The sequence below is a fragment of the Hemiscyllium ocellatum genome, chromosome 21 (assembly GCF_020745735.1).
Source record: "Hemiscyllium ocellatum isolate sHemOce1 chromosome 21, sHemOce1.pat.X.cur, whole genome shotgun sequence".
Taxonomy (NCBI): Eukaryota; Metazoa; Chordata; class Chondrichthyes; order Orectolobiformes; family Hemiscylliidae; genus Hemiscyllium; species Hemiscyllium ocellatum.
Genome location: NC_083421.1, coordinates 38,463,580 through 38,491,231, shown reverse-complemented (window position 1 = coordinate 38,491,231; position 27,652 = coordinate 38,463,580). Strand labels below are relative to the sequence as shown.

The 27,652-nt window shown below is 42.8% G+C and overlaps 1 protein-coding gene across 1 annotated transcript in view; it reads left to right on the top strand.

Moving 5' to 3' along the window:
• The first annotated feature begins 8,449 nt into the window (after positions 1-8,449).
• The window catches only part of whrna (whirlin a), a 214,773-nt gene continuing 195,570 nt past the window's right edge, over positions 8,450-27,652 (top strand). Inside the window, exons 1-3 of the mRNA XM_060841026.1 lie at positions 8,450-8,902; positions 10,444-10,466; positions 13,768-14,041. Of these exons, the coding sequence (XP_060697009.1) occupies positions 8,450-8,902; positions 10,444-10,466; positions 13,768-14,041 (750 nt within the window). The remainder of the gene's footprint in view (positions 8,903-10,443; positions 10,467-13,767; positions 14,042-27,652) is intronic.

Here is a 27,652-nt window from a genome sequence, read left to right as displayed (position 1 = left end):
GGGACTGTCTCTTCCTCAAACAGTGTCATGATAGTCTTCATGTCCACAAGGGGGCAGACAAGTTCTTGACTTAGCCTGTCATCAGAAAGATGACACTTATGGCTTCGCAGAACCTCAGCACTGGAGTGGGACTTAAGCTTTGAAGTATACACATGCATGCACATGTATGCTGTATTCAAGCAGTGAAAGTGCTACTGTTGAGCCACAGCTAAATTCCATCATGTAAATCGGTTTTCAAAAATCAGAACATTTTTCCATTTAGATCAACACCGGGAGTATTGATGAAAACTATATTTCATTGGTTTAGATTTGTACAACATGATGACTTGAATTTGATCAAAATGTGTTTTGCGTCACAAAATACCAATGAATCAGTTGGCTGTGAACTCATTGCCATGGAAATAATATGCAACTGTTTGTTACTTGTGTTAGGGCAAAAACAAAACAAAACAGTGAGGAATAAATTTAAATAAGGCGACTACTGTCATCCTGAAAGTTTATAACAGTCACTTAACATTGATCCCCAGACATAAACATTTACCTTATTACTGACACTCTTATTCTTCCTTTTCATTTATGTGTGTTGGGGCTGTCCATGGTTCTTTGTTAACATAAAATGGCTGCCCATGGTTTCTAATTGACATAAAAATAGCCGAAAAAGATTGTTGGCTGAAGTAGTAATTTATTCAGTCAGAATTGTGGCCCTCATATCCATAGCAACCAGATAAAATAATAAAGTGCCTCACTGAAATCATATAATAGGATCTTATTGAGGAAAAGCAAATATATAGATATCGAGATAGTTTCGATAAGGGAAGGACTAACAGAAGCCCTTGTCACAAGCTAATTTAATGTTTGCTATTTAATATGTAACAGAAAGGAAAAACTTGGCTCATATTAGTTAAGACGCTATAGATGATTATATTCATATATTTGTATCACGTATATATTTAAATAATATATATAAAACATATTAGTTTTCATATATTACTTATAAGGTAATTAATTGGATTCCTGTAGAGTCAGGTTTAGACACATAGACTGTCTGGATAATGGACACCCTTGAGAAATCTTGACTGAGGCCCCTTTTACCAACTAGTCCAAATTTTGTTATTTAGCAAAAATTAAAAGAAAAAGCCATATTCCACAATAATTAAGATTCTTTAGGTAATTGTCACTACATATTATATACACCTATATAGGTGTACTGAAGTTCTAAGTGCAACCAACAAACTAACGTTAAGGGATTTAACTAAATTCGTATAGCCAGACAGCCTTAGCGAGTTGGGAGAAATCCCTATCCTGCTAAGTGGGAAGATTGAGTAACAGATGCAGAAGTCAGTAGTATTGGAATGTGACTGAATAAGATGCATTATGAAAGCTCAAAAAGAGGTGATAAGGATGTCTGGTAAACATCGTGAGATCATGGGAAAACCTGGAGTTGTTCATCATTGACCATTCAGTCACACGATTATCCTGATTGGATATAAATGCAATCATTTAATGCAATTGATTTGCAATAGTCAAAGGCAGGCTGAAAACAGATGTGTACAAGTTCAAGTCTTTCTTCTGTTCAGGGAAAAGGCCTCGGGACATTCAGAGGTTTGCTTCCCCACCAGTGTACATCAATAAATTCTTGGATACTGGACTCTGGATGTTGAGTGATTCATTTAGTCATTCTGCCCCAACACTTGAAATAGTGTTATTTTAAACCAGATCTCTGCCTTGAAGCTGACTGTTTTATTACAAGTGAAAATGTAATTGTAAGTGCAGGAATGATTCAGCATCACAACAGTTGCTTTTGCAAGGCGCCTGTTTCAAGTTAAATTCTCGGGTACAGATGCCTATGAGTCAACTTCTAAATGGAGATTTTCGGTTTCAGAGTTGAGCTGAGTACTCAGTTGGGCATGTACCCCACGCTTATGACTTTTGCTGATGATGCACAATTTCCTAAGGTACATTCATAGCATCCACAGCCATAGGTGAAGTATTTGCATTGATCCAATCTTCCTATTCCAGCATCAAAAACAGAAAAGGTGACTTTTACTATCCGAGCTAAAGATGTACCAGTGTAAATGACTCAAGGATTTTAATTTATTAGCTCATGATTTTGGACTTTAGCCACAATTATGATATGATCACTGTGACTGTTTAGTTAGAAGTATGTGCTTTTTATATGTGTTGCGTATTGAATAGGACAGAAAGGATATTATTGAGAATCAAAACTGTTCATTTTTAAAAAATTAATGGATCCCCTTTTTACATGATTACAATCAAAGAAGAATAATAAGAAATTCAGTTCTTTTAAGAACAAGTTTACATAACTGCCAATTTTCACAGATCTCATTGGGAAGTAAGAGAAGTAAGGACAAATCACAGTCACATTTACCACTCCTGACATATTATTATATTGATCACTCAGTGCAGAACAATACCAAAGCCTTATTTCATTACTGTTGACTTAAACCTTTTTTTTACAGCAATTAAACAAATTGAGCTTTCTAATACCATTGTTCCATCAATTCAGAATGTCAGCCAATGTAAATGACAGTGAAGTATCCCAAGAGTTTAATACTGCTTCATTAGTAATTGTGAAGTGATCTTCTTCAACTTCTCTTGAGCTTATTTGCACTTATTGGTCAGTGCATTCTGACCATTGTATCCAGTATGATTCTTCTCACTTTTTATAATGACCGTCAGTAAACTGTTAAACAAGTCATTTCTGACATGAAATGGTGGAATTATGAGATTTATGATTTTACTTGCTGCTCAAAATCAGGAGGGCAAGATGCCCAATTGGACTCGATATGCAATTAATGTGAACCATTTTAATCATTGTGCTGTTATCACATTTTGCATGTCTTGCTTTTTCCTGAGTTGAAGATCTTACCAGCCAAAAGACCTCTTGCAAATTGTTTCCTTGCTTGTTATAAAACAAGCAGCTAATTTCTTTCTTCACATGTTTACTTGCCAGAGGCAGTGCATTTTTGTAGACTCCTTTTTACCAGAAACTCTACTTCCAACTAAATAACTGATGGCGGCTTTTGGTTCATGTTGTGCTGCTGCCAAATATCCTTTCTATTCTTTCAAAATAAACAGTGAATGGTTTAAACAGCACCCAGTGGAGCACAGTTACACTACCAGAACATCAATGGGAACTTACATACAACCATGGAACGTGATCAACATCAAAATAAAATGTCTTTCCCAAGGGTGATGATGTATTACATGCTCAACAGTGTCCACCAATCACAAAATGTCTGTCCAGTGTCGGTGGACTCTGCTTGCTCCCTCTCTGTAGACACTAGGTGCAAATCAAACAATGGAATGTAGTCAGGTGCCATGAACCACAACCTGAGGCTGTTGTTAGTCTCCTTCATCAAGCTCATGATCAGCAGCACAAGAAGGTTCTCCAATCTGCCCATTCCCGTTGCGCATGGAGCCCAGAGATCAAGAGTATAGGGCTGAAGTGCAATTAAGAGATTTAAAAACAAAATGGAGTTTGCAAATGAAAATATTCAGAGTAAGCTGCAGACCAGAGACACTATATGTAGCCTGGTTCTTGTGAACCTATTTAAATGTCTATTGTATGGGATGAGAGAAAGTGAGGACTGCAGATTCTGGAGTTCAGAGTCAAAAAGTATGGTGCTAGAAATGCACAGCCAGTCAGGCAGCATATGAGGAGCAGGAGAGTCGACACTTCATCAGGAATAATGATTTGGACTGCCTATTACAGCACTCTCCACACCAGTAATCCCCTTTCTACCCACTTAACATTAAAAAACAAATGGTTTGAGTAGACATTGGTGGGACACTGCAACAAGAAGATTAAGAGGTTGATGTAAACTTACAATAGTGATTCTCCTCGCTATTCTGAATTGAGGGAAATCTCTAAGAAGAACTTGTTGTAACATCAAGATGCATTTTACTGCATCATAGCTCCATGTTGCATTGAACCCTCCTCTTCCACCCCACCCCTGTTAGGCATAAGTGTGAAGGTATTAGAAGCAAGAGATGACGTATCTATATCCATCAGGACGTCTTCTAGACTTCTTTCTCCACTTGCCCACTGTGACATCATCAGGTTGTGTGGCACTTGATGTAACTTCAATGCCAACATTTTTTCAGGGCATTTGCCTTATACCCAATGCTGGAAAACCTCAGCCACCTACAAGAGGAAGTTGGAATTATAACTAGATTTGCACTTTCTTCCGGTGTTTAATAATTGCTCCCTAAAATATCAGTCAGTGACACTGAACGGCATATGTTCATTGTAAAACCTATTGGATTAAATGTATTTTTAAAATTGCCTCCCTTACGCAAAGGCATGATTAATACAGGAATGCATTGCAAACAGGGAAGGGTTCCTGTGGCACCTCTGACTCAGAAGACTTGGGTTCAATTCCCATGTATTCCAGGGGTCATTAAAAATATCTACAATTGAGGCAATTCTTGAGGAATAATGTCCTTAGGGACTGGAGTGATTTGACACTGCGTGTCTGTTTGTGATTCCTCACATCTTTTTATGTTAATACAATAACACAATTATAATACATGCTACATTGAAATTTGAGCATGACTTTGCCAACTTTGAATAACTGTATGAAATACAGCTTAAGAATCATTTCAGTAAAAACCTGCTTTACAAAATCAAGGGCTACTTTACTGCAAATTATTACACGTGATTTCATATTTTGCACATTAACTGTAACAACAACCAATTATTAGGCATATTAGGCACAGAAGTGGCTAGTAGCTCGTTGTCTGATTGTGTGGTTCAGAGTAAAAATCAACAGAATGCTTTTAATCTTGCTCTGGATGGAATAGATTTTGGGACCTCCGCCTGCGAGTGGACGGCAATGACAAATGACCATTGTGAAAAGCTGTTCAGGGGAAGCTGCTGGGATGAAGCATAGACAATGAGACAAAAACTTGTCTTTGACCAGAGCACATTTGACTGAATACTACACACACTTCAAATGGCAAATTGGCTATTACATAACTTTTCTTTAAAAAATTCATTCACGGGATAAGGCCATAACTGGCTGGACCAGCATTTTTTGCCCATCCCTGATTGCCCAGAGGGCAATTAAGAGTCAACCACATTGCTGTGGATCTGGAGCCACATGTAGGCCAGACCAGGTAAGGATGGCAGATTTCCTTCCCTAAAAGACATTTGTGAATCAGATGGGTTTTCACAACAATCAACAATGGATTCATGATCATCATTAGACTCTTAATTCTAGGAATAGAGAATTCGACGTTTCGAGCATAAGCCCTTCATCAGGATGAAGGCTTATGCTCGAAACGTTGAATTCTCTATTCCTGAGATGCTGCCTAACCTGCTGTGCTTTGACCAGCAACACATTTGCAGCTGTGATCTCCAGCATCTGCAGACCTCATTTTTTACTCTTAATTCTAGGGTTTGTTTTTTAAATTGAATTCAAATCTCACCATCTGCTATGGCTCCCCAGAACATTATCTGGATCTCGAGATTAGCAGTCCAGCGATAATACCACTCAGCCATTGCCTGCCCGACGAGCTGTGACTAACACTTTGAGAGGTAAGAAAATTTTCCAATTTTAATCTAAATTTTTATTTAGTATTTTCCCATCATTGTATCCCAACCAACCTGACTGACACTGGAGAAATCAGATGCTTTGTGGAGAAAATTGAAGGTGACAAATTCTACACACAATGCTGATATTGTTCTGCTTTAATGGATCCTCAGCCTTCCTTTACGTACAAGGAAAGCATGATTATACCAACAATTGGGACCCATTCAAACTGCTCAAGTTGTAGAATCATAGAATCATACAGTACAGAGGAGGCCCTTCAGCCCATTGAGTCTGTATCCCCAAGGTAAATTTATTCAAATCCCAACCAAAAGCAATGCTTGATCAAGAAATAATTTTCATTGACAGATTGTGCAGACACTCTCCTCTGACTGATCGTCATTATTGACTTGTTCATTGGTGATTTTAAGAGATGCAGAAACTTCTGTGATATGACTAATAGTAAGTTTTCCTTCTATCGTGCAATGACACACCTAGCATTAAAGTTCCAGTATGTGCTTGCAATCTGCAATGTATCACTCCAGCTTTGACTGTGCTCAGGGCTCCTTGCAAACCGGAGGGTTCTCTTGTATGGAAGAGTTTCTAATTCTGTAAATACAACCTGCATTTTCTGTTCCAAGCCTCTCACTCTAATCACAAAAAAAAGTCAAATGGCTGCAAGTGGATCTTGGAACAGTTCTTTTCCATTCCTAACTGACTTGTACCTACTTTTAAGATTATGTCCGTTTCTTCTGGATCCCCTCACTATCAGAAAGTTTCTGTTTATCCATCATATCAAATCCTACAACCATTCCATTCACCCATTAAATCTAATCTGAAGGAAATATAAAGCAAGTCCATGCAACCACTCCTTATAATTCAATCCTTTAAGCATGGATAAGAATGCTGAATTTGTTGTACTCCTTCCAACGGCAATTTATCCCCCAGACATGCTCAATGCTAAGTGCTATACTCCAGGTAGGATTTGAGCAGAACTCTGTACAACCGACCAGTCTCAGCATTGTGTGCCTTGTCCTTTAAATTTTAGTTACCTGCAATTTTGTGCACCTTGGGGTGACACTTAGTTCTTCAAGGAGTACACTTTCATTCAAACGCAAAGCAGTTTCGATGATGCTGTAGACACCTGACAAAAAAGAAAAATGAGAGGTGCATTTCTACAGTGCTTTTCACTAACCTGGGATGTCACAAGCACACTTTACAGTCATTGAAGTACTTTTGAAGTGTCATCACTGTTATAATGTAGGAAAGATAACAGCCTGTTTGCACAGTAAGAATTCACAAAAAAACAGGATCACAATTAGATAATTATTTTTAATGATGTTGATTGAGTGGTAAATATTGTCCAGGGCAACTTAACCTTTCTTGCTGAGCTTCATGGTATTTTTTTACACCTGCTCAAACAGGTAGATGGAGCAACAGTTTAAAGGTCTCACTGAAAAGGCAGCAGTGTTCCCTTCACACTGCACTGGAAAATCAGCTTTGATGTTTGTGCTCACAGACTGGAGCAGGGCTTAAACCTGGAACCCTGTTACTCTGGGGTAAAAGTATTATGACAGAGCAGTGAATAATGGAAGTTGTGCCAAGTTGTACTTCACTTGCTAAAAGGAATCTCTGTCTCTCTCAGGATCTGGACTCCCCTTTTAGCATCTGACTGTCTGTCAGGCTCTGTCCTTCACTGTCTCTGAGGTTCTGATCCCTTCTCTGTCAGGGTCTGAACCCTTTCTCTATCTCTCTGTTAGGCTCTGACCCTGTGTCTCAGACTCTGACCAACTGTCTCTGAGGCTCAGACCCTCTCCTCTCTCAGGCTCTAACTGCATCCCCCTCCTCCCAACCCCCTCACTGTCTCTCTCTCTCTCTCTCTTTAGGTTCTGAGCCTGTTCTCTCTCTCTCCTTCAGGCTCTGACCCTACCCTCTGTCTCCGTCAGTCTCAGACTCTGACCCTCACTCTCCCTCAGTCTCTGACCCTCACTCTCGCTCAGACTCTGACCCTCACTCTCCCTCAGACTCTGACCCTGCCCCCTCTCTCCCTCAGGCTCAGACTCTAACCCTCACTCTCCCTCTGACCCTGTCTTCACTTTCCCACAGGCTCGGACACCGTCCCCTCTCTCTCTTTCCCTCCTGCACATGTCCAGCCGGCGCGTCCTAAGAGGCAGGCGTCTCCTAGCAACAGGCTCAGCGGCGTCATTTCCGCGCGGAATGACAGCGAATGAAATTGCCAGGTGCGAGAAAGAGATACACAGAGAGAGAGATACAGCCAGGCAGGGAACAGTGTGGGATAGATACTCCGGGACAGCGAGAGGGAGAGGGAGAGGGATCCCTGGACAGAGGGAGAGAAATACAGAGAGAGAGAGAGATGACCCAGGACTGAGAGGGAGACAGCCCCACTCCCGGGGACACACAGACCCCCTCCCGGGGACACAGAGACCCCTCCCGGAGACACACAGACCCCCTCCCGGGGACACAGAGACCCCTCCCGGGGACACACAGACCCCCTCCCGGGGACACAGAGACCCCTCCCGGGGACACACAGACCCCCTCCCGGGGACACAGAGACAAAGGCACCCCCACACCCCTCCACCCCCCCGCCCCGATCGATGCCACACTCGGGCAGCCCCCGGAGCCTGGCCGCGGGGGCTCGGCTCCCCTTTGGCGGGATGGCGAGGCGGCCGGGGCTCTGCTGACCGACAGACCACCCACCCCCACCCCCCACCCACCCCCAACCCCACTGGCCGTCCCAATCTCTCTCTCTCTCTCTCCGTGCCCAGTGCTGTCTGCCTCCTGAGCCGGCTCGCCACCTCTCGGTTGGGGCAAGGACGGACGGAGCGAGGGAGGACACTCGGCCCTTCGCTCCTGCGGCGGTCCCACCGCACACCATGTCCACCGACTTCGAGCGGCTGTCCCTGAACTCCTCGGCTAACTCCATGGTGTCGGCCAGCGGCTCGGGCGGCCGCTCGCTCTCGTCCAACGTGAGGAAGCTGCACAACGCTCTGAACGTTTTACTGAGCGACTACGAGAGGGAGCAGTTCATCCACTGCCTGAACGTCTACCACTCCAAGCGCAACGTCTTTGACCTGGTGCAGACTCTGAAAGTGATCTTGAACAGCCCGGAGAAGCGGCAGCTGCTGCCCATGCTGCGGCTGGTCATCCCCCGGTCTGACCAGCTGCTGTTTGACCAGTACACCTCGGAGGGACTATACCTGAAAACAGAGCTGCTCACCCCGGCCACTGACAGCGGCCAAGCCCGCTCCGCCACTGCCAGCCACCTCCATGTAAGTCTTTCACCGGCTCAACCTGAATGCGGGGTTAGACAGCCCCCTCAGAAAGGCATTGAACTCTTTCCTTTCTCCACACACACAGTTCATTGCAAATTCCAGTGAGCTGCTCTCACCGACCAATATTTATACTCGCTTTAAGTGCACTAATTAATAAGTAAGTGAATGGAATTAAATACCGCGTTGAATATTTTAGAGTAAAACAGAAGGGTGCATCTCAGTTGTTTTGTTTTTGTTTAGCTGTTAACATTGTTCAGTTCAGTTCTGTCCCTCGCACTGTACCTCTCCCTCAGTGCAGAGCTCTGAGCCGACTTTTACTGCGCGCCTTATTGCTGTCCAGGGTTCTAACCCCGGCTGAATTCACTGTCCCCCTCTCCCCACGCACAGCACATGTTATTAATGCGAATGCCTCTCACTCACACTCCCATCAGCGTTATTCCGGCAGGGAGAGAACGATCTCGGGTGACACATTCCAGCAGTGAAGGTCCCAGGTGTTGACACTAGACAGAGCTGCGGCAAAATGATAACATCCTGCTGAATTTGGGGAACCTCAAGTTAGACAGCAAGAGGAGCCACGCTGATGGGGGAAAATGAATCAACAATTCATCACCAGTGCGGCTGGAAAGCAAGCAGGGCGCACAGTTGTGTGGCCACTGGGTCTTGAGAGCTGACCAGCACATGTTCGTTAACATAGGCACTTGGTATAAATATATTTTAACCCCCCGAGCCCAAGATTTAAGATTAGTCGTCGAACATGAGGTTTGTTGCAGCTTCTTACAAAAACAAACAAAAAGGAAGACCCTTGGGAACCATAAATATTCCCGGAGCATTTGCCGGGATGAACCGTGTCTTTTTCACAGCCCGACTGTCCCACACAAAAACAGAAATTAAATCGAGCACAGTCCGCTTTCTCCCGGGTTCGGGGAGAGTAGGAGATCAGAGCAAGCGAGCAAATGGCTGGGACATCCGGGAAAATCCAACAGTGAGAAATTATCAACACTGTGTCGAGGGAAGTTTCACTTCGGGTTTAAAATGCCTGGAATAGGGAGGGCAGCTGGCTACTGGATTGAACTGTTGAGAGATCCGTCTGCTGTTTATTTCCGTCCTTTTCACAATGTGTAAGAGTGGAATCCCTGAGGTTTGGCTTGGCTCCTGTTAGAATTCAAACGTGACGAGTAAACTTGTAACCTATATTCTGATCGCAGACTACAAAATCATACCAACTCACAGGGATGTTTGTAGCTTGCAGCTGGGCGCGGGTTGGAAACTGCGCCCACTCTAACTACCGGAAACACAGCAATTAAAGAAATCACTTGGAACCAAAACACCTTATACCATCAAATAGCAGCTCCCTGCCTCAGTTAGTGAGCATACACTCTAGCCAATATAGCACAGCTAGAGTGTACTAAGTATTGGCTTTTACCCGTTACTGTAGTTTCAGAAACAGAGGCCAGAATGGCTGGTACGCAATTGCATGTGTTAGCTATTTGTAATAAATTCGGGGGATACGTTTGAGGCTGCTTTGATTGTTATGGTTAGATTAGATTCCCTACAGCGTGGAAACAGGCCCTTCGGCCCAACAAGTCCACACCAACCCTCCGAAGGGCAACCCACCCAGACCCATTCCCCCTACATTTACCCATGCACCTAACACTACGGCTAACACATGCTATTGTGGCCTAAATATTCAGTCAACTTCATGGAGAAATAGCAGGCTCGGAAGAACTATTTCCACACACTGGATTGAGATTCTTTTTTGTAACTCCAGTTCCCATCCTTATGAAGTGCTGTGTATGTTACAGTCTTCCGCCTCAGTCTCTATGTGAGGTATCGTTCAGGAGCATACTACAGCTGAAGGGGGAAACAATACTAGGATTGGTCCAGACACCAAATTGCTTTTACAAGTCTGCACATTCTCTCTGCTCCCAGCCCCACAAGGCAGGAGACGATTTGACTGGAATCTGTTTACAATAAACAAGGGAAGGCTGGAATCAGCAAGAGAGCTGGGCTTAGGTGGCATGCTGAGAAGTCCAGATGGTGTAAATCAGAAACCAAAACAGAAGTTGCTGGAAAAGCTCAGCAGGTCTGGCAACACTTCTGCAGAGAAGTCAGAGTTAAGGTTTCGGGTCAGGTGACCCTTCCTCAGGATTAATGGTAGCTAGGAAAATGTTGGTTTTTATGCAGAAGATAGGGTGGGTGGGGGCGTGTAAGGAGTAAATGATAGGCGGGGATAGAGCCCAAAGAGAGGGAAGAGCAATTGGGCAGAGGAGTGGATAACATCTGGCCAGGAGAGTGAACAGCTGTTAATCGGACTGTTAGTGGCAAACAGTAGGTAGTGTATAATGACAGACTATGTGATATCAAGGCCTGATGTGTGACGTGGGGGGCTAGGACATAGGAGAGTTCAGGCCCTAAAATTGTTGAACTTGACATTGAGTCCGGAGGTCTGCAGGGTCCCAAGGCAAAATGAGGTGTTGTTCTTCCAGCATACGATGAGCTTTGCTGGAACTCTGCAGCAAGTCTGAGACAGAGTTTTTGGCCAGGGAACAGGGTGGCATGTTAAAGTGGCAGGCAATCGGAAACTCAGAGTCATTTCCGCGGGCAGGATGTAGATATCCTGTGAAGCAGTCCCTCAATCTACGCTGTGTTTCCCCAGTGTGGAGGAGACCACATTGTGAGCAGCGAATGCAGTAGATTAGATTATGTGAAGTGCAAGTAAAGTCCTGTTTGACCTGAAAGGTGTGTTTAGGCCCTTGGAATCTGAGGAGGGAGGAGGTAAATGGGCAGGGGCTACACTTTCAGCGGTTGCAGGGGAAGGTATTGCACATATGAGTTAACTTATTTTTCGATGTATTGATCTTGGCTATCCTTGCCTATTGGTCTTTGACTAACAGACATTGGTCTTTAATCCAGCTCCAAAGTTTGGAATTAAAAAGCTCTCCTTTGTACTGGTAACAAACAATTTCAAATGAAATGAGTTTCAGCAATTTAACAGTGGTCTAAGGGCTTAGAGTGCAAATCATTACTATAGGTGCCAATTACTGACTTATTCTCAATTACAAGTGTAAAAATTGCAGCTAAAAATTAAAGAACCAGAATATTTTTTCCATGAGATTTGTGAGAAATAAATCTGCTCCAATGATAATGATATGAATTGTTCAATAACTAATCTTGTTAATTGTAAAATAAAAGCTTACTGAAAAGTAATCAGCTATTTAAAACCAAATCCACAAGTTCTCAAAGGAAGATACATTAAAACATGAACCTTCCCCTTCTTTCTTCATTGTCCCAAAAATGTTGCATTTTACACTTTTATGTGTCCTTCTGATGTCCAAAACTAGCAGTTTACAGCCATTGATATATGTTTGAAGTGTTGTCATGGATCATAATCCTTCACCAAAATCCTGGAATTCCTTCCCCAATGGTATTGTGGGTCAGCCAACAGGAGATGGACTGCAGTCGTTGAAGTTCACCACCACCTTCTCAAGGGCAATAAGGGATGGGCAATAAATGCTGGCCAGCCAAGCCATGCCCACATCCCATGAGTGAACAGTTTAAAAAATGCAAAACTGTATAGAGAAACACAACAGGCATCTTATGCATGAGATTGAAATCATAGCCAGGTGATCTCTTTTAGTGTGTCAGTGATAGACTATAGGTTGGCAAGGATACATGAATAATTTCATGGCACTTATTGGTTTACTTATACAGATTCTTATACATCCATCTGAGAGGCCAAATGAGACATCAGTTTCACATCTCACCTGACAATGGCATCTTTGACAATGCAGCATCCCTTCAGTACTTTTTTGAAGTGTTAAGCATGATTATATGTTCAAATCGAAACAAAATACAAGAAAAACTCAGCAGATCTTGCAACATGTTTGGAGAGAAAAGCAGAGTTGAAGCTATGAGTCTAATGACTCCTTTTTCGAACTGGGGAGTTGTTGAGCTCAAAATGTTGACACTTTCTCTTGCCAAAAATGCTACCAGACCTGCTGAGTTTCTTTAGCACTTTCTTATTTTTATTTTCAACTTCCACATCTACAGTATGTTGCCTTTAAATTGATACATGTTCAAATCTCTGGAGAGAGGATTTGAACCCACAACCATCTGAATCCCATTACTGAGTAAAGGTGGGCAGCTAAAGATAGAGATTATTGACTTACTGAAAATTTCTGTAATGGAGAATGGATGAAGTCAATGAAGATGAATATAGCTAGAAGGGGGTAGTGGAACATATGTGAGATTGAGACAACTGTCCCATTTGAGTCTTTGAGAAATTGATTGTAAATATAATTTTAAAATTATTTCAAAAATTATATATACATATTATTTTAAGAGAAGCCCTAATTGTAAACAGGCATGATGCTGTGGTTTTAGCCTTTCAATAATTTTTGAAATAATTTTAAAATTATATTTGCAATCAATTTCTCAAAGAACCAAGTGGGACAGTTGTCTCCATCTCAAGCATGTTCTACTATTCATTAGCAAGAGAGAGAAAGATCCAGATCCAGTGTAAAGTCCAATGTATATGTGTTCTCTTTGTAAAGCACTTCACACTGGAGTAACAGAAATATATCAATTTGTCAATAGTTCTATTCAATGAAATTCCACACAGTGCAAATCTGAAGGAATATTTAAAATAATTGTTTGTTACTCATGTTTAAATCTAATTAATTGTATTGCATTCAAACTTAAAATTTAATGATCATCAATAATGATTAGCTCTTTCAACAATTGTATTTGGGAATATATTATGTAACACAGTGTATTTTCTGCATGTGCTTCATTGATTTTTTTTGTCGGTTATTTACATATAACTGCTATTTCTATTGGATTGCCTGTTAAAATATTTGTTTTTGTTTCTTTTTCCCTTAGCAATTAGACTCCCAAGTTTCCAGACAAGTGCAAGTAAATTTCAGCACCGATCAACGGACAGCTCCTTTCTATCCAAGCTTGGTAATGAAAGAAAATTATGGCGAGATCAGGCAGGTGGCACTGAAAAGAAACAAAACAAATGAAGGTTTGGGTTTCAGCATCCGAGGAGGAGCTGAGCATGGGGTCGGCATCTATGTGTCACTTGTTGAACAAAACTCATTAGCTGAAAAAGAAGGGCTTCGAGTAGGAGATCAGATCTTGCGAGTGAATGACAAGGTGTTTGATAAAGTCACCCATGGAGAAGCTGTTAAGGTAAGACTTTCAATGAAAATGTCATATACATTGATACAATATCAATGAATAATGCTGTTCAATCCTTTCTATCTTTTGTAACTTCGACTCAATTTAAAACAAAATATTCAATGTGTTTTTCGATATTAAAGCAGGAAGAATTCATAGGTAAAAATTTACTAAACTCCAATTTCTAATTTGAGAGTAAAATACATTGCAACATGGCAGTTATGATATCTTCACAACTTCATTGTAGCTGTTTTACAGGCAATGAATATATTTACATCAGCTGAACCCTGAATTGAATTTTAACTACAATATTGTTGGAGTGAAGAGTTGTTATAGGACTGCCAGTTTATACAGCACATATTCTTGTACTCATTGCATGATGCTACACCAAAATCAGAGTTAATTATGTGTATGATAATATAATCTTTGCTTTGTGATACTGACACAGACGTGAACAGATTAATAAATGGGAAATCATTGAATATTGACTTTAGATCAATCATGAAAAAAAATCTCTCTTAGGATGAAATCCCAAATGAAATGGAGAAAGACATCATTTCATTCCAAGGATAGAGTGGGATAATTCCTCTGCAATTATTATTTCATGAACATGATTTTGAGACTAGCTAGATGGACTGCAAAGTTTTATCTGATCTAACAATTTTTTTGTGACTGCAATTTTATATAATCACTCATTTCAACTGAAACTTCAAGTTTTAGAAATTGTTATTGCAATCATCCTCAGATTAAAGTAACCATCATACTATGATATTAATACTACTGGAAGCTATTCATTTGGAGACACTAATTTTCTTCGGTCCAGAAGTCAATAACTGGTTCAAACATTGTCTGATGTCACTGTAATTTTATCCAACCAAAGCTGATTGCCAACTGGTATCACCCATTTTATTTAGTGCTGATTGCTGTCATTGTTTTGAGACCAACGTTCTTTTCTAATCGTTAGCTGAAGAAACTGGGATAAAAGATCATAAGTTCTCCTCTCATAGCTGAGACACAGATTATTAGAGCTGAACCATATAAAACACTGGTTAGGCAACAGCTAGTATGCTGCATTCAGTTCTCTTTATTATACAACAGCAAAAACATGACTGCACTGAAGAGGGTACAAAGAAATGTCCATGAGGTTGTTGGCAGATTGGAGAAAATAGGCTAGGGTCATTTTCTTTGGAGGCTGAGTCCAAATCTAATGTAAGTATACAAACTTATTAAGGGTATAGAGGAGGGTCTTGTTCCTCTTGGTTGAAATTTGCTTTCCAGGATTTAAGATAAAAGATAAGAAATTCAGAGGGAGTTTGAGGAAATGTTTTCACCAGAAGGATGGTGGGACTCTGGGACCCATTAATGAAAGTGTTGTTGAGATGGAAATGTTTTCAACACACGCAAAAATAGTTAGATGCACACTTGAAGTTGGATTAGGTTTGATGGCTATTTCTCAGCTGGTGCAGATTTGAAGGGGCAAATGACCTCTCTCCAGTCTGTAAATTTCAATGATTCTATGGTCTTTTTAATGGACAAATGTTACAGTAACATTTCTTACTTTTATTGCAGACAGTCTGTCGCAATTCAAATTTGTATGACATAGGATTACATCAGCTGAGCAAGGCACAATCAATAAAACTGTTGAAGCGTTCTGCGTTCTTAAAATGATATTACTGAATGTACAGTCCATCTGCTGTGCATAAAATTTGGCAATGCACTTTTAAATAATAGATTTGAGGTCCATTTTCTGACCTACTTTTCTCCCACTACCTGTGCTGAAGACATTAACTCCACGACCATGGAATTTGCCGTCCTGATGTACCTTGTCTAAGTTCCCATTGTTCATAAGTAGTTTCCGTCTATCTCTGCCAAAACACCTTCAGCAGGCTTTGCTGTGTGGTGATTTTAGATGGACCAAATGGAGTAAATTTTCTGTCCCCAAAGCAGGACACCAAAACTAATTAAATTAAATGATTATTTGCAACACAGGATGTTCCATTAACACTAGCCAGATAACAGTGAATTCGTCAGGAAAATATTCTCTGAATGTTCAAAGCTGGCTCCAGATGTGCAGACAGACTGTAATATATTCAAAAATCAGTGACTGATAAAATTCACCACATTCATTATAACTAGCAAGAAGCTTGGGAATAGATCAAATGGTGGTGGTGGTCATGGGGTGGGGTGAGGGGGTCTGCTGGGTGGGAGTGGGAATGGAACTAGCAGGATGGAGAGGATGTAGCATTAGCATTATGCTTCTATGTTTCTTTTACATGAATATTTTGGAAAATCTTTAGCAAGATATGCAAATAGTGTGGAAAACATTTGTTGTAATTCTAACAACTGAACACCAAAGTTGTTTGTATTATGTTGGAGTATTATCTTCATTCTGGTGAAGACAAATTAAGTTGTCCTCTCATCAGTAAGGAGTAATTTACTTTATTCATTCAGAACCAATAGCAAATTGCTGCTGGTTAACTGGGCATAATAAATTGTATCTGTGACATCAGGCTTTTTGATTTAGATTTTGAAATCATGCTATATATCATTGAGTAGTAAAATGAAAATGGATAACTCAAGGTCAGTCAAGGATGAAGCTTCTGAAATTCTTCCCAAAATTATAATTTGGAAATGGTTGAAGTTGAGGGCTAAATACACAAGAAATTAATATCAGTAACCATTCAGTATCTATGTGTTGTTTTTTGTTAAACAATGAACTGAATCTCAGTTGTGATGCACTTTACATCCTTATTCAGTTATACAGTTTGATTCTGCGTTAGGTCACTTACAACAAGAATGGCTTAGCTTCACATTGCAGCTTTAACTTAGAAAAATGGTTCATTTCACTTCCCTGTTAAATAAAGAAACACTCAAAGTTAAAAGGGGGTAGTGTTATGATCCTACCTGATGTTATTATTGGACAAGTTAAATTCCAGACTGAAAACTGGGCAGTGAAATGAACCATTTTTCTAAGTTAATGCTGCTATATGATGCTAAGCCATTGTTGTTGCAAATAAATTAATGTTGAATTGAACGGTTTAACAGATCATATTTTGTTTTTTTTTTGCTTTTGGTTTAATGAGTGGCCTCTTCCTGAAACATAAATATGCAATGCTGATGATTTAGTATTCACAATAAAACAGTTTATTACACAAAAGAAATGAAGATAAAATGGATTACAGCATACATTTACATGTAACACACGTTGAAAGATTTTCTAAAACACAGTCAAATCTAATCACATTAATCCCATTATAGTTCTCTGTTATTGTACTCAATACCATAGAGAATTCTGTTCTCTACCACATATTTAACTGTGGCTTCAAGTCTTGATCTCAGTAATCTGATTGCCTCTTACTCAATTTTATGTATTAGAATTTCTCAGCTTCACATAATTTCTTCAGGGTTTTAACTGAATACTTCTGGTGCTGAATGTTTTAGATAAACTCCTTACACTGAGATAACCTATTTGGTACCAGTTATAACCTAGCAACCCTTCTCAGAGCAATTGTTTTATGCACTTAACTTCAGCCATGAGTTCTGCAAACCTGCCAAACTGAGGCCCAAACACATTTTCCAAGTTGTGGGTATTCCCCCTAATCCAGTGAAAAAAATATAAATCTCTGATGTTGCAAAGTGAAAACCTAATTCAAAACTCTTCACTTTGTTTGTTGGTAAAATATCTCACGATGAAAATAAAACCCCATGACACACCAGAAACTCCCTTTCTCGCTGTCTTTTTTATTTCAAGAAATCACCTATTTCTATTGAAATACCTATCAGTTAATCATTAAACCTCTTCAGACATAGATCAAAACCTACATGCCACTAGCTCCAATCAAAACTCTAAAATAAATGATATAATATACACAGAAATCATACATTTTACATCACAGTAACAATTACCAAACAATTGGCCAGAGCTTGTGGGTTTTGAAGAAAATAAGGAACAAAAATGAGAGAGAAAGATGGACTTCAAGAGCAATTCTGGAGAGTGGACATAGATGATCGAAAGAACAGTTGACATTGGTGGAATGATGTTGAGGGGATTGCACAAGAGGTTAAAGTCAAGAGCAAAGAAAGATGGTGAGGGCATTGGTGAGACCAAATCTTGAATACTGTGTACAGTTTTAGTCTCCTTATTTAAGGAGAGATGTAACTGCACTGATGGCAATTCAGAGGAGTTAACTAGATTGATACCTGCTATGAGTGGGTTGTCTTACGACAGTCTGGAAGTTTCTTCCCTGGAGTTTACAGCTGAAAATGCGTTGCTGGTTAAAGCGCAGCAGGTCAGGCAGCATCCAAGGAACAGGAAATTCGACGTTTCGGACACAAGCCCGAAACGTCGAATTTCCTGTTACTTGGATGCTGCCTGATCTGCTGCGCTTTAACCAGCAACACATTTTCAGCTCTGATCTCCAGCATCTGCAGACCTCACTTTTTATCCCTGGAGTTTACAACAATGAAGAGTAACCTGATGGAAGCTGATATATTCCTGAATGGTCTCGATAAGGTGACTGTAGAAAGAATGCTTTTCCTTTTGAATGAGACTAGAATTAGAGGGGCAGTATTTAAAATCAGGGGCTACCCAGAAATTAGGAATTTTTTTGTGTCAGTGGGTTGTCCAACTTTAGACTCTGTCTCAGAGGGCACTGGAAGTTGTGTCACTGAATATTTTTAAGACAGGTAGATACATTTCTGTTAGGCAGGGGAATGAAAGATTTTCAAGGGTAGATGGGAATGCAGAATTTGAAACACAAAACAGATCAGCTGTGAACTTATCGAATAGCAGAACAGGTTCCTGGGGTCAATAGTTCTACATCTGCTACAGTTCCACATATTCATCAACTGATTGTGGGATTGTCAGGTAATAGGAGGTTAAAGAGATGGGACAGACAAAAGCCAGAAAGGGACTTAAAACACTGAGATCAAGTGCAAATTTTAATCTAAGCACTGAGCGTCAAAGTAGTCAGAAAAAAAGAATATGCACTGAGACATGTCTTTCTAAATGATGGGATATTCCAAAGCAGTTTCAGCTAATACAAAGTCTTGAGGTGTCAGCATTATTAAAATGTAGGAGATGTACAAAATATTTCTTGAACAGTAAGATCCCACTGAAGACAGAGCAAGTTTGGTTGGCAAATATATAGTTTCCATGATGCTGGGGAAAACATGTTCCTCTTCTAAATACTTCCACATTCACCAGAGAGGGCAGAAAGTTTATCAGTTTAACGCCTTATCCATGAGATGACATTTCCAACACAGCAATTCTCCCTCGGCTTTATTCTTATTTGATTAGATTAGATTACTTACAGTGTGGAAACAGGCCCTTCGGCCCAACAAGCCCACACCGACCCGCCGAAGCGCAACCCACCCATACCCCTATATATACCCCTTACCTAACACTACGGGCAATTTAGCATGGCCAATTCACCTGACCCGCACATCTTTGGACTGTGGGAGGAAACCGGAGCACCCGGAGGAAACCCACCCAGACACGGGGAGAACGTGCAAACTCCACACAGTCAGTCGCCTGAGGCGGGAATTGAACCCAGGTCCCTGGCGCTGTGAGGCAGCAGTGCTAACCACTGTGCCACCGTGCCGCCCTTAATTCTTCTGTAACAATTTGTGGAGCTATTTCAGAGGCAGTGAAGATGACTCACATTGCTATAGGTCTGCAGTTCTGTGTAGGCCAGACCGGGTAAGAAGGAAATATTTCCTCCACTTAAGGGTATTAATGAATCTGACCATGGTCACTACTGCTGATTTTGCATTTTATCCTAGACTAATTATATGAAATGAAATTTTCCTAGCTTAGAGTCATAGAGATGTACAGCATGGCAACAGACCCTTCGGTCCAACCTGTCCATGCCGACCAGATATCCCAACCCAATCTAGTCCCACCTGCCAGCACCTGCACCATATCCCTCCAAACCTTCCTATTCATGTACCCATCCAAATGCCTCTTAAATGTTGCAATTGTACCAGCCTCCATCACTTTCTCAGCTAATTCCATACCCGTACCACCCTCTGTGTGAAAAGGTTGCTCATTAGGTATCTTTTATATCTTTCCCCTCTCACCCTAAACCCATGCCATCTAGTTCTGGATTCCCCCACTCCAGGGAAAAGACTTATTTAACCTATCCATGCCCCTCATAATGTTGTAAACCTCTATAAGGTCACCCCTCAGCCTCTGACACTCCAGGGAAAACAGCCCCAGCCTGTTCAGCCTCTCCCTCTAGCTCAAATCTTCCAACCCTGGCAACATCCTTGTAAATCTTTTCTGGACCCTTTCAAGTTTCACAACAACTTTCCAATAAGAAGGAGACCAGAATTGCACGCAATTTTCCAACAGTGGCCTAACTGGGTAAAAACAATGACTGCAGATGCTGGAAACCAGATTCTGGATTAGTGGTGCTGGAAGAGCACAGCAGTTCAGGCAGCATCCGAGGAGTACTGCTCCTCGGATGCTGCCTGAACTGCTGTGCTCTTCCAGCACCACTAACCAATGTCCTATACATGCAACATGACCTTCTAACTCCTGTACTCAATACTCTGACCAATAAAGGAAAGCATAAAACGCCTTCTTCACTATCCAATCTACCTGTGATCCACTTTCAAGGAGCTATGAACCTGCACTCCAAGGTATCTTTGTTCAGCAACAATCCCTCGGACCTTACCATTAAGTTTATAAGTCCTGCTAAGATTTGCTTTCCCAAAATGCAGTACCTCGCATTTATCTGAATTAAACTCCATCTGCCACTTCTCAGCCCATTGGCCCATCTGGTCCAGATCCTATTGTAATCTGAGGTAACCCTCTTCGCTGTCCACTACACCTCCAATTTTGGTGTCATCTGCAAACTTACTAACTGTACCTTTTATGCTCGCATCCAAATCATTTGTGTTATGATTATTCTGTCATCCCTTTATTCTGCTAATGATATAAATTTGGTATGAACATTTTTGTTACACAATGGCATTCAAGATAGAAGTCAGAATTTGGCAATTCAGGTTTAATCCGTTCAGTTGTGTATATTTTCCTATGTTTCTACATGTGTTTTTTTTAACTTGTCAAAATCTTCAATTCAAAAAGGAATCATCGTAAATGTGAATGCAGGCCTCCAATCTCAGCTGGATTTGGCACTTAAACTTTTGAAGTATTTGTGTTTATCTGACTTGTAAATTTTTTTTTTGATGCTGTTAAGGGATTTTAATGCTTTCAAATGGACCAGTCTTTACTTTAAGCTTCCTCTAATCTCAATGTGATTAGAGGCAGTGGAGTCTCTCTATCCACTACAATTCAGCTCCTAGCACATTCACCTCTGAGTTAGAAGACTCTGTGTTCAAGTCACGTGCCAGGGACTTGAGTATAAAACTCAAATCTTACACTCCTGTGCTACTCTGAGGGAGGGCTGCAATGTTGCTCATGTGATCTTTAGGATACAATATTAAACTGAGGCTCATGCATATTCTCAAATTGATGTGAAAGATTTGGTGACATTACATCAAAGAAGATTCCAAAGGTGTGCAGGTTATGTGGATTAGGCATGGTAAATGCAGGTTACAGGGGTAGGGCAAATGTCTGGTTTTGGGCTGTTCGAAGGGTCGGTGCAGGTTCAATGGGCCGAATGACCTCTTTCTGCAGTGTGGGGATTCCAGAATCGATGATTCTAAGAGTGAGGGAATTAGGTCTGGTGTCTCGGCCAATCTTTATCATCAATCAACATCACAAAACAGATTATCTGGCTGTTATCACACTGTTATTTATGGGAACTTGCCATGTGTAAATTGGCATTTGCTGCACTACAATGGTGACTATCAAGAGTACATAATTGGCTGGAAAACAATTTGGAACAACCTGAATTTGTGAATTCTTCTTTTCTTCCCCCTATTTCTTAACTAATCTCCATCTCCAGTGTGATCCAGAAAATTGCAATTTAGATATTCTTGCATATTGCCATAAGTTAGTTATAAACCCAGAAACAGACAATCTGCAGTAGAAATGGAGTCTTTCTTCTTCTTCCATCCTCCCTGTTTTTGAGTCAACTTATCATCAGGATTGCACCGATGGTATATAAATATTTTTAAATTGTATACGGTCACTTCATATCTGATTAACAATTGGCCCTTGGGCATCAGCACCAAAATTAGATCAATTTCTTATACATTTCCTTGCTGTGTGCAAGAACTAATTATACTCAAACTCAATTCCATGTGTCCCTACTTAACAATGAACAGTGGACTTGAACATTACAGCCTGTCTCTAAGCCTTCTCCTGGGCACCATGAAGGGAGAAATCAAAGATGCAGATCCTGGGTTCACTCTCAGAGTAGGGCCATTCCCTGAGTTTGTGATAATCCCATTATCACTAAATTGTGATAGTGTAGAAAGAGGCCATTCAGCCCATTATGTAACAGGGGCTGTCTGACCATTTTGATTTGTGCTATTTTCCAGTCTTGTCTCCATAACACGGCACTTTGTTTTTATTTAAATAATCATCCAAAGTCTCTTGAATGCCTGAAGTGAACCTGCCTCCACGTTGCTCTTTAGAGTGCACAATAGACTCTAGCTATTAGCTGTGTGAAAATGTCTATTTCCTCCCAAATTGCATTTGCTTCTTTATGTACACCTGGTATCCCAGGCTTACTTTAAAGGAGAGCAGTCAGTGGTCCATGGGCATGAGGATGGTGCAGAAAATGTGTTGCTGGAAAAGCGCAGCAGGTCAGGCAGCATCCAAGGAACAGGAGATTCAACGTTTCGGGCATAAGCCCTTCTTTCAGGCTTATGCCCGAAACGTTGAATCTCCTGTTCCTTGGATGCTGCCTGACCTGCTGCGCTTTTCCAGCAACACATTTTCAGCTCTGATCTCCAGCATCTGCAGTCCTCACTTTCTCCATGAGGATGATGCAGCAGAGCAAACCTCAAGTTTTATTTTGAAGAAATAATATCAGGAGTAAGTGCTGTTGGGATGTTGTGGGTTCACTGCAGTGGATGTGTACTGCCTGCAGGCACCTGATCTTCTTAATCGGATAGGTGTCGAGTTGCGAGTTATCAGAGTTAGTGGAGGTCATCGCTGGATCGTGATTGGACGTCAGAGGATCGTTTGGTTGTGCTGACCTGCTCTTGGTGGATCTTCATGCTGGCTTCAGCCTAATGCCAATTCAGGGACCAGCCAACCTCAAGAGCTATGGCCTCAACAGCTGCCCGCAGCCCTGGACAGGGGGTTCGAAACACAGCCAGGGTGACAGTGAAGAAGGTAGAGGGTCATACACCAGTCGATTGCATCCTGTTTATTAAGAAAGTGCTGTTGGGATGCTGTGGGTTTGTTGCAGTGGATGAGTTTGGGCTCTGCTGATGCCTCAGCTAATTATATGGGCATATGATTGAAAAGTGTACAGACCTGTATAAAAAATGACAAATTCTGATCTGTGTATGTAAATGTTTAAATATGTATGGCATGACCAACTGTACAGACCATCAAATTATTTTATGAACAAAGTATATTTTTGAAATAAAAAAAAGGATGTATACTGCCTGCAGGATTTCCCTGGGGCAGGCTACTTTGATGTGACCTTCAGAAGTGTGAAGCATTGCGAGCAGCTCCTGAAGGTCTTCAAGGAGAAGGAAGGGGAGCCGCTATTCTCCATCTTGTCAGCGATCCCATTGTGTGTGCTTCCTGCACAGAGGAGCCGGGTTGTTACAATTCATATGTACAACCCCTATGTTCCAGCTGCTGATGTCCTGACCTTCCTGGGAAGGTATGTCCAAGTTGAGGGAGAAGCCACCGATATGATTGACCCCTTTGGGATCTGGACCAGTAAGCGGCAGGTCAGGGTAACTCTGAGGGTCGATGATAATGGGATCATTCTCCACCCACCCTCGAGCTTCACAATTGGAGGGAGCAGAGCCGAAAGTGTGCCGAACCTGCGGGAAGGCGGGACGTGTGATTGTGGATTGCAAGGTGACCATCTACAGGAATTGCAAACAGGAGGGTCACCTGACTAAGGACTGTCAGGAAGCAAAGAGCTGCAACCTATGCAGAGAGGTGGGCCACATGTACAAGACCTGACCAAGACAGGGGGGGGCCCCCACTTACGCACAGATGGCTGGAGGTGGCAATGTCAGCCGTGGACCCCCAAAGACCAGCAAGGTCCACCCAGACAGCAGGGAAACGGAGTCTGGTGGCACCCAGAAAGAAGAACAGGCTGGAGTGGAGGAGGCAGCAGCCAGCAGAGAGACACAGCAGCTGATCCTAGCTCTAGCTGAGAAGATGGAAGCAATGGAGGAGGAGGTAATCGAGAAGGCAGAGGAGTGGATACTGGTTAAAAACAGGAAGAGAAAATCCTGCCAGGCCCCCAAAGTCTCCCAGCAAAGGGGGAAAAGACAACTGCACGAGGGAGAGAAGGCCAGCTCTTCGGAAGGGGGAGACGGGTGCAAAGAAGGTCATCACCACCAGAAGAAGAGATAGAGCGCCGTAGATAAAGAGGAGAGCATTTCCTCCCAACCAGGAAACAAGGGACTCCCCGAAGTCCACCCTTCACCCAGTGAGAACCAGGGGGCACCCACTGCCCCACAATTACCGGTAACTGAAAGCTGTGATCCTCTGACAGTCCCATTATCAGACACAGAACTGGACGGTGCGGACCCTTGCCTTGGCTCAATGACACCAGAGCGGGTAAATGACCCCAGTGAGGAGCTGGATAGCTACCTCAGCCCAGCGAAGGTCCAGCAGTTCGAGCTCACCTTGGGATGCAGACAGCTGTCCCAGAGACAGGACAGTCAAATGGACAATGGTAACCCCACAAACTGGGAGTTAAAGAAGGCTCCTTTACTATCGTATAACAGAGCACCCACTTGGTAGGTGGGATCCGCTGAAGCCACAGCTAAATAATAAGAGACTGGATGGTTAATAAAGGGAATTGTAAATAGGAAAACTGTAAATTCGATTAATTCAATCTGTTCTTTGTAATGTTAAGACATGCAATGTATGTATCTACGTACGACATGACAAATTGTACAGGTACCAAAGATTTATTTCTATGAATAAAGTATATTTTGAAATTAAAAAAAAGTTTGAGTTGGAGTGCTGCGGGTTTGATTGCTTCTCGGCCTTTTGGCTCAGAATATGTATAGTTCCTGAGGTCCAGAGGAAGAGATCCTGCTCGAGAGCTGCAGGTTGGATGCTGCGGACATGTGCTGGTGGGGGGAGAAACCAGTGGGATCGTGTTGTGAGTCGTCACACCTGCTGGAGACCATCGCTGGATTGTGATTGGACGTTGGAGGATCGTTTGGTTGTGCTGACCTGCTCTTGGTGGATCTTTATGCTGGCTTCAGCCTAACGCCAATTAAGATACCAGCCAACCTCAGTGCTATGGCCTCAGCAGCCGCTTACAGCCCTGGCCAGGGCATTCGCAACACAGTCAGGGTGACTGTGAAGAAGGTGGAGGAACACACACTGGTCGATCAGACAGTGCTCGTGAAGAATATTTTGCTGGAGTGCTGCGGGTTTGCTATCCCAGAGACAGGGCAGTCATTGGACAATCCGGCGGCGGAGGGGGGACAGTAAACTGGACGCCACGTCCAGAGCCCTGATGGACATGGTAAAAGATGCCAAGCTGCGCAATGTCTTCAGTACCCCTGCAGACATAGCGCAGCGTAGAAACAACGGGTCACGGGCAGACGGGTCTATCCGCTCAAGGATAGATTACCTGTTTGTGTCCAGAATGCTCTCGGTCAGATCCACTGACGTCAAGCTGGTGTTCTTCTCTGACCACTGCCTCCTGCTGCCGATTGTCACCTACAGGACGAGCAGCGGGCGGGTAAGGGAACATGGAAGCTGAACACCAAGCTGTTGACCCCGGGAAACATTGAGGAGCTCAAGAGGGACTACGCAGGTTGGAGAACCGTGAAGCCCCTCTTTGAGTCCCCAGCGGACTGGTGGGAAACAGTAAAAGGGAACATCAAGAGTGTCTTCATCCTCAAAGGTGTTCAGGAGGCGAGAGAGAGGCGGGGAAAACTGTCCCAGGAAAGTATGTAGAACCTGCTCCTGCTGCAGACGATGGGGGTCGATGTCACGGAGGACCTCAAGGAGGTGAAGGGCCAGCAAGCCTCGCTCTTTGCCTCTGAGGCTTCCAAGATAATCTTCCGGTCCAGGGTCCGCTCGGTGGAGCAGGACGAGACATGCTCACGTTTCTTCTTCCAGAAGGTGCACAAAGAGAGCTCTGTGCTCAGCAGCCTGAAGGAAGAAGACGGCTCGATAACGTCATCTCAGGCTGACATCACGAGGATCTGTAAATCCTTCTATGCCAGTCTGTATGACGCGAAGCTGACCGTCAGCACGGCCTCCCAGTCGTTCCTGTCCTCTATCACGGAGGTCTTAGACGACAGAACACGAGAGAGGCTGGACCAGCCGTTATCTCTGGACAAGCTGACCAAGGCCCACGAGTCCTTCGAAAAGAATAAAATTCCCGGAAGCGACGACTTACTGGTCGAGCTCTATTCTGCTCCGTGGGACTTGATTGGCCAGGACCTGCTGGAGGTGTATGTCAGTATGCTTCTGGCAGGTACCATGAGTGAATCCATGAGGAAAGGCATCATCACTCTCATCTACAAACGGAAGGGGGAGAGGGAGGAACTCAAAAATTGGAGACCAATCACACTGTTGAATGAGGATTACAAAATCCTGTCAAAGATAATCGCTAACCGGGTCAGGTCTGCTCTGGGGTCGGTGATTCACCCTGACCAAACCTGTGCTGTGCCGGGCAGGAAGATCGCTGAGAGTCTCGCACTCATCAGGGATACGATCGCCTACGTGCAGGACAGAGGGTTGGGTGCCTGCCTGATCAGCCTGGATCAGGAGAAAGCCTTTGACAGGATATCACACATGTATATGAAAGATATTCTCTTCAAAATGGGCTTAGGAGGGAGAATCTGCAATTGGATCAGACTGCTCTACACCAACATCGTCAGTGCAGTCTCAATCAATGGGTGGGAATCAGATAGCTTCCCAGTCAGATCTGGAGTCAGGCAGGGCTGCCCTCTCTCTCCTGTCTTTTTGTGTGCTGCATAGAGCCATTTGCCGAATCCATCAGGAAGGATGCGAGCCTGAGAGGGGTGACCATTCCGGGCAGCGGGGGCCTGCAGGTTAAGGCCTCCCTGTACATGGATGACGTCGCCGTTTTCTGCTCGGATCCGCTGTCCATGCACAGACTCATGTGCATCTGTGACCAGTTCGAATGGGCCTCAGGGGGCCAAGGTAAACCGAGGCAAGAGTGAGGCCATGCTCTTCGGGAACTGGGCCGACAAATCCTCGATCCCCTTCACCGTCAGGACCGACCACCTGAAGATGCTGAGTATTTGGTTCGGGGGGTGCTGGGGCGTGCGCCAAGTCGTGAGAGGAGCGTATCAGCAAAGTGAGGCAGAAACTGGGCAGATGGAAGCTACAGTCGCTCTCCATCGCGGGAAAAAACCTGGTCATCAGGTGTGAGGCACTGTCATAGCTATTATACTTGGCACAGGTCTGGCCTATTCCGAGAACCTGTGCTGCTGCAGGGCCATCTTCCAGTTTATATGGAGATCAAAGATGGACCAGGTCTGAAGGGACTCGCTGTAAAAAGCTCTGGG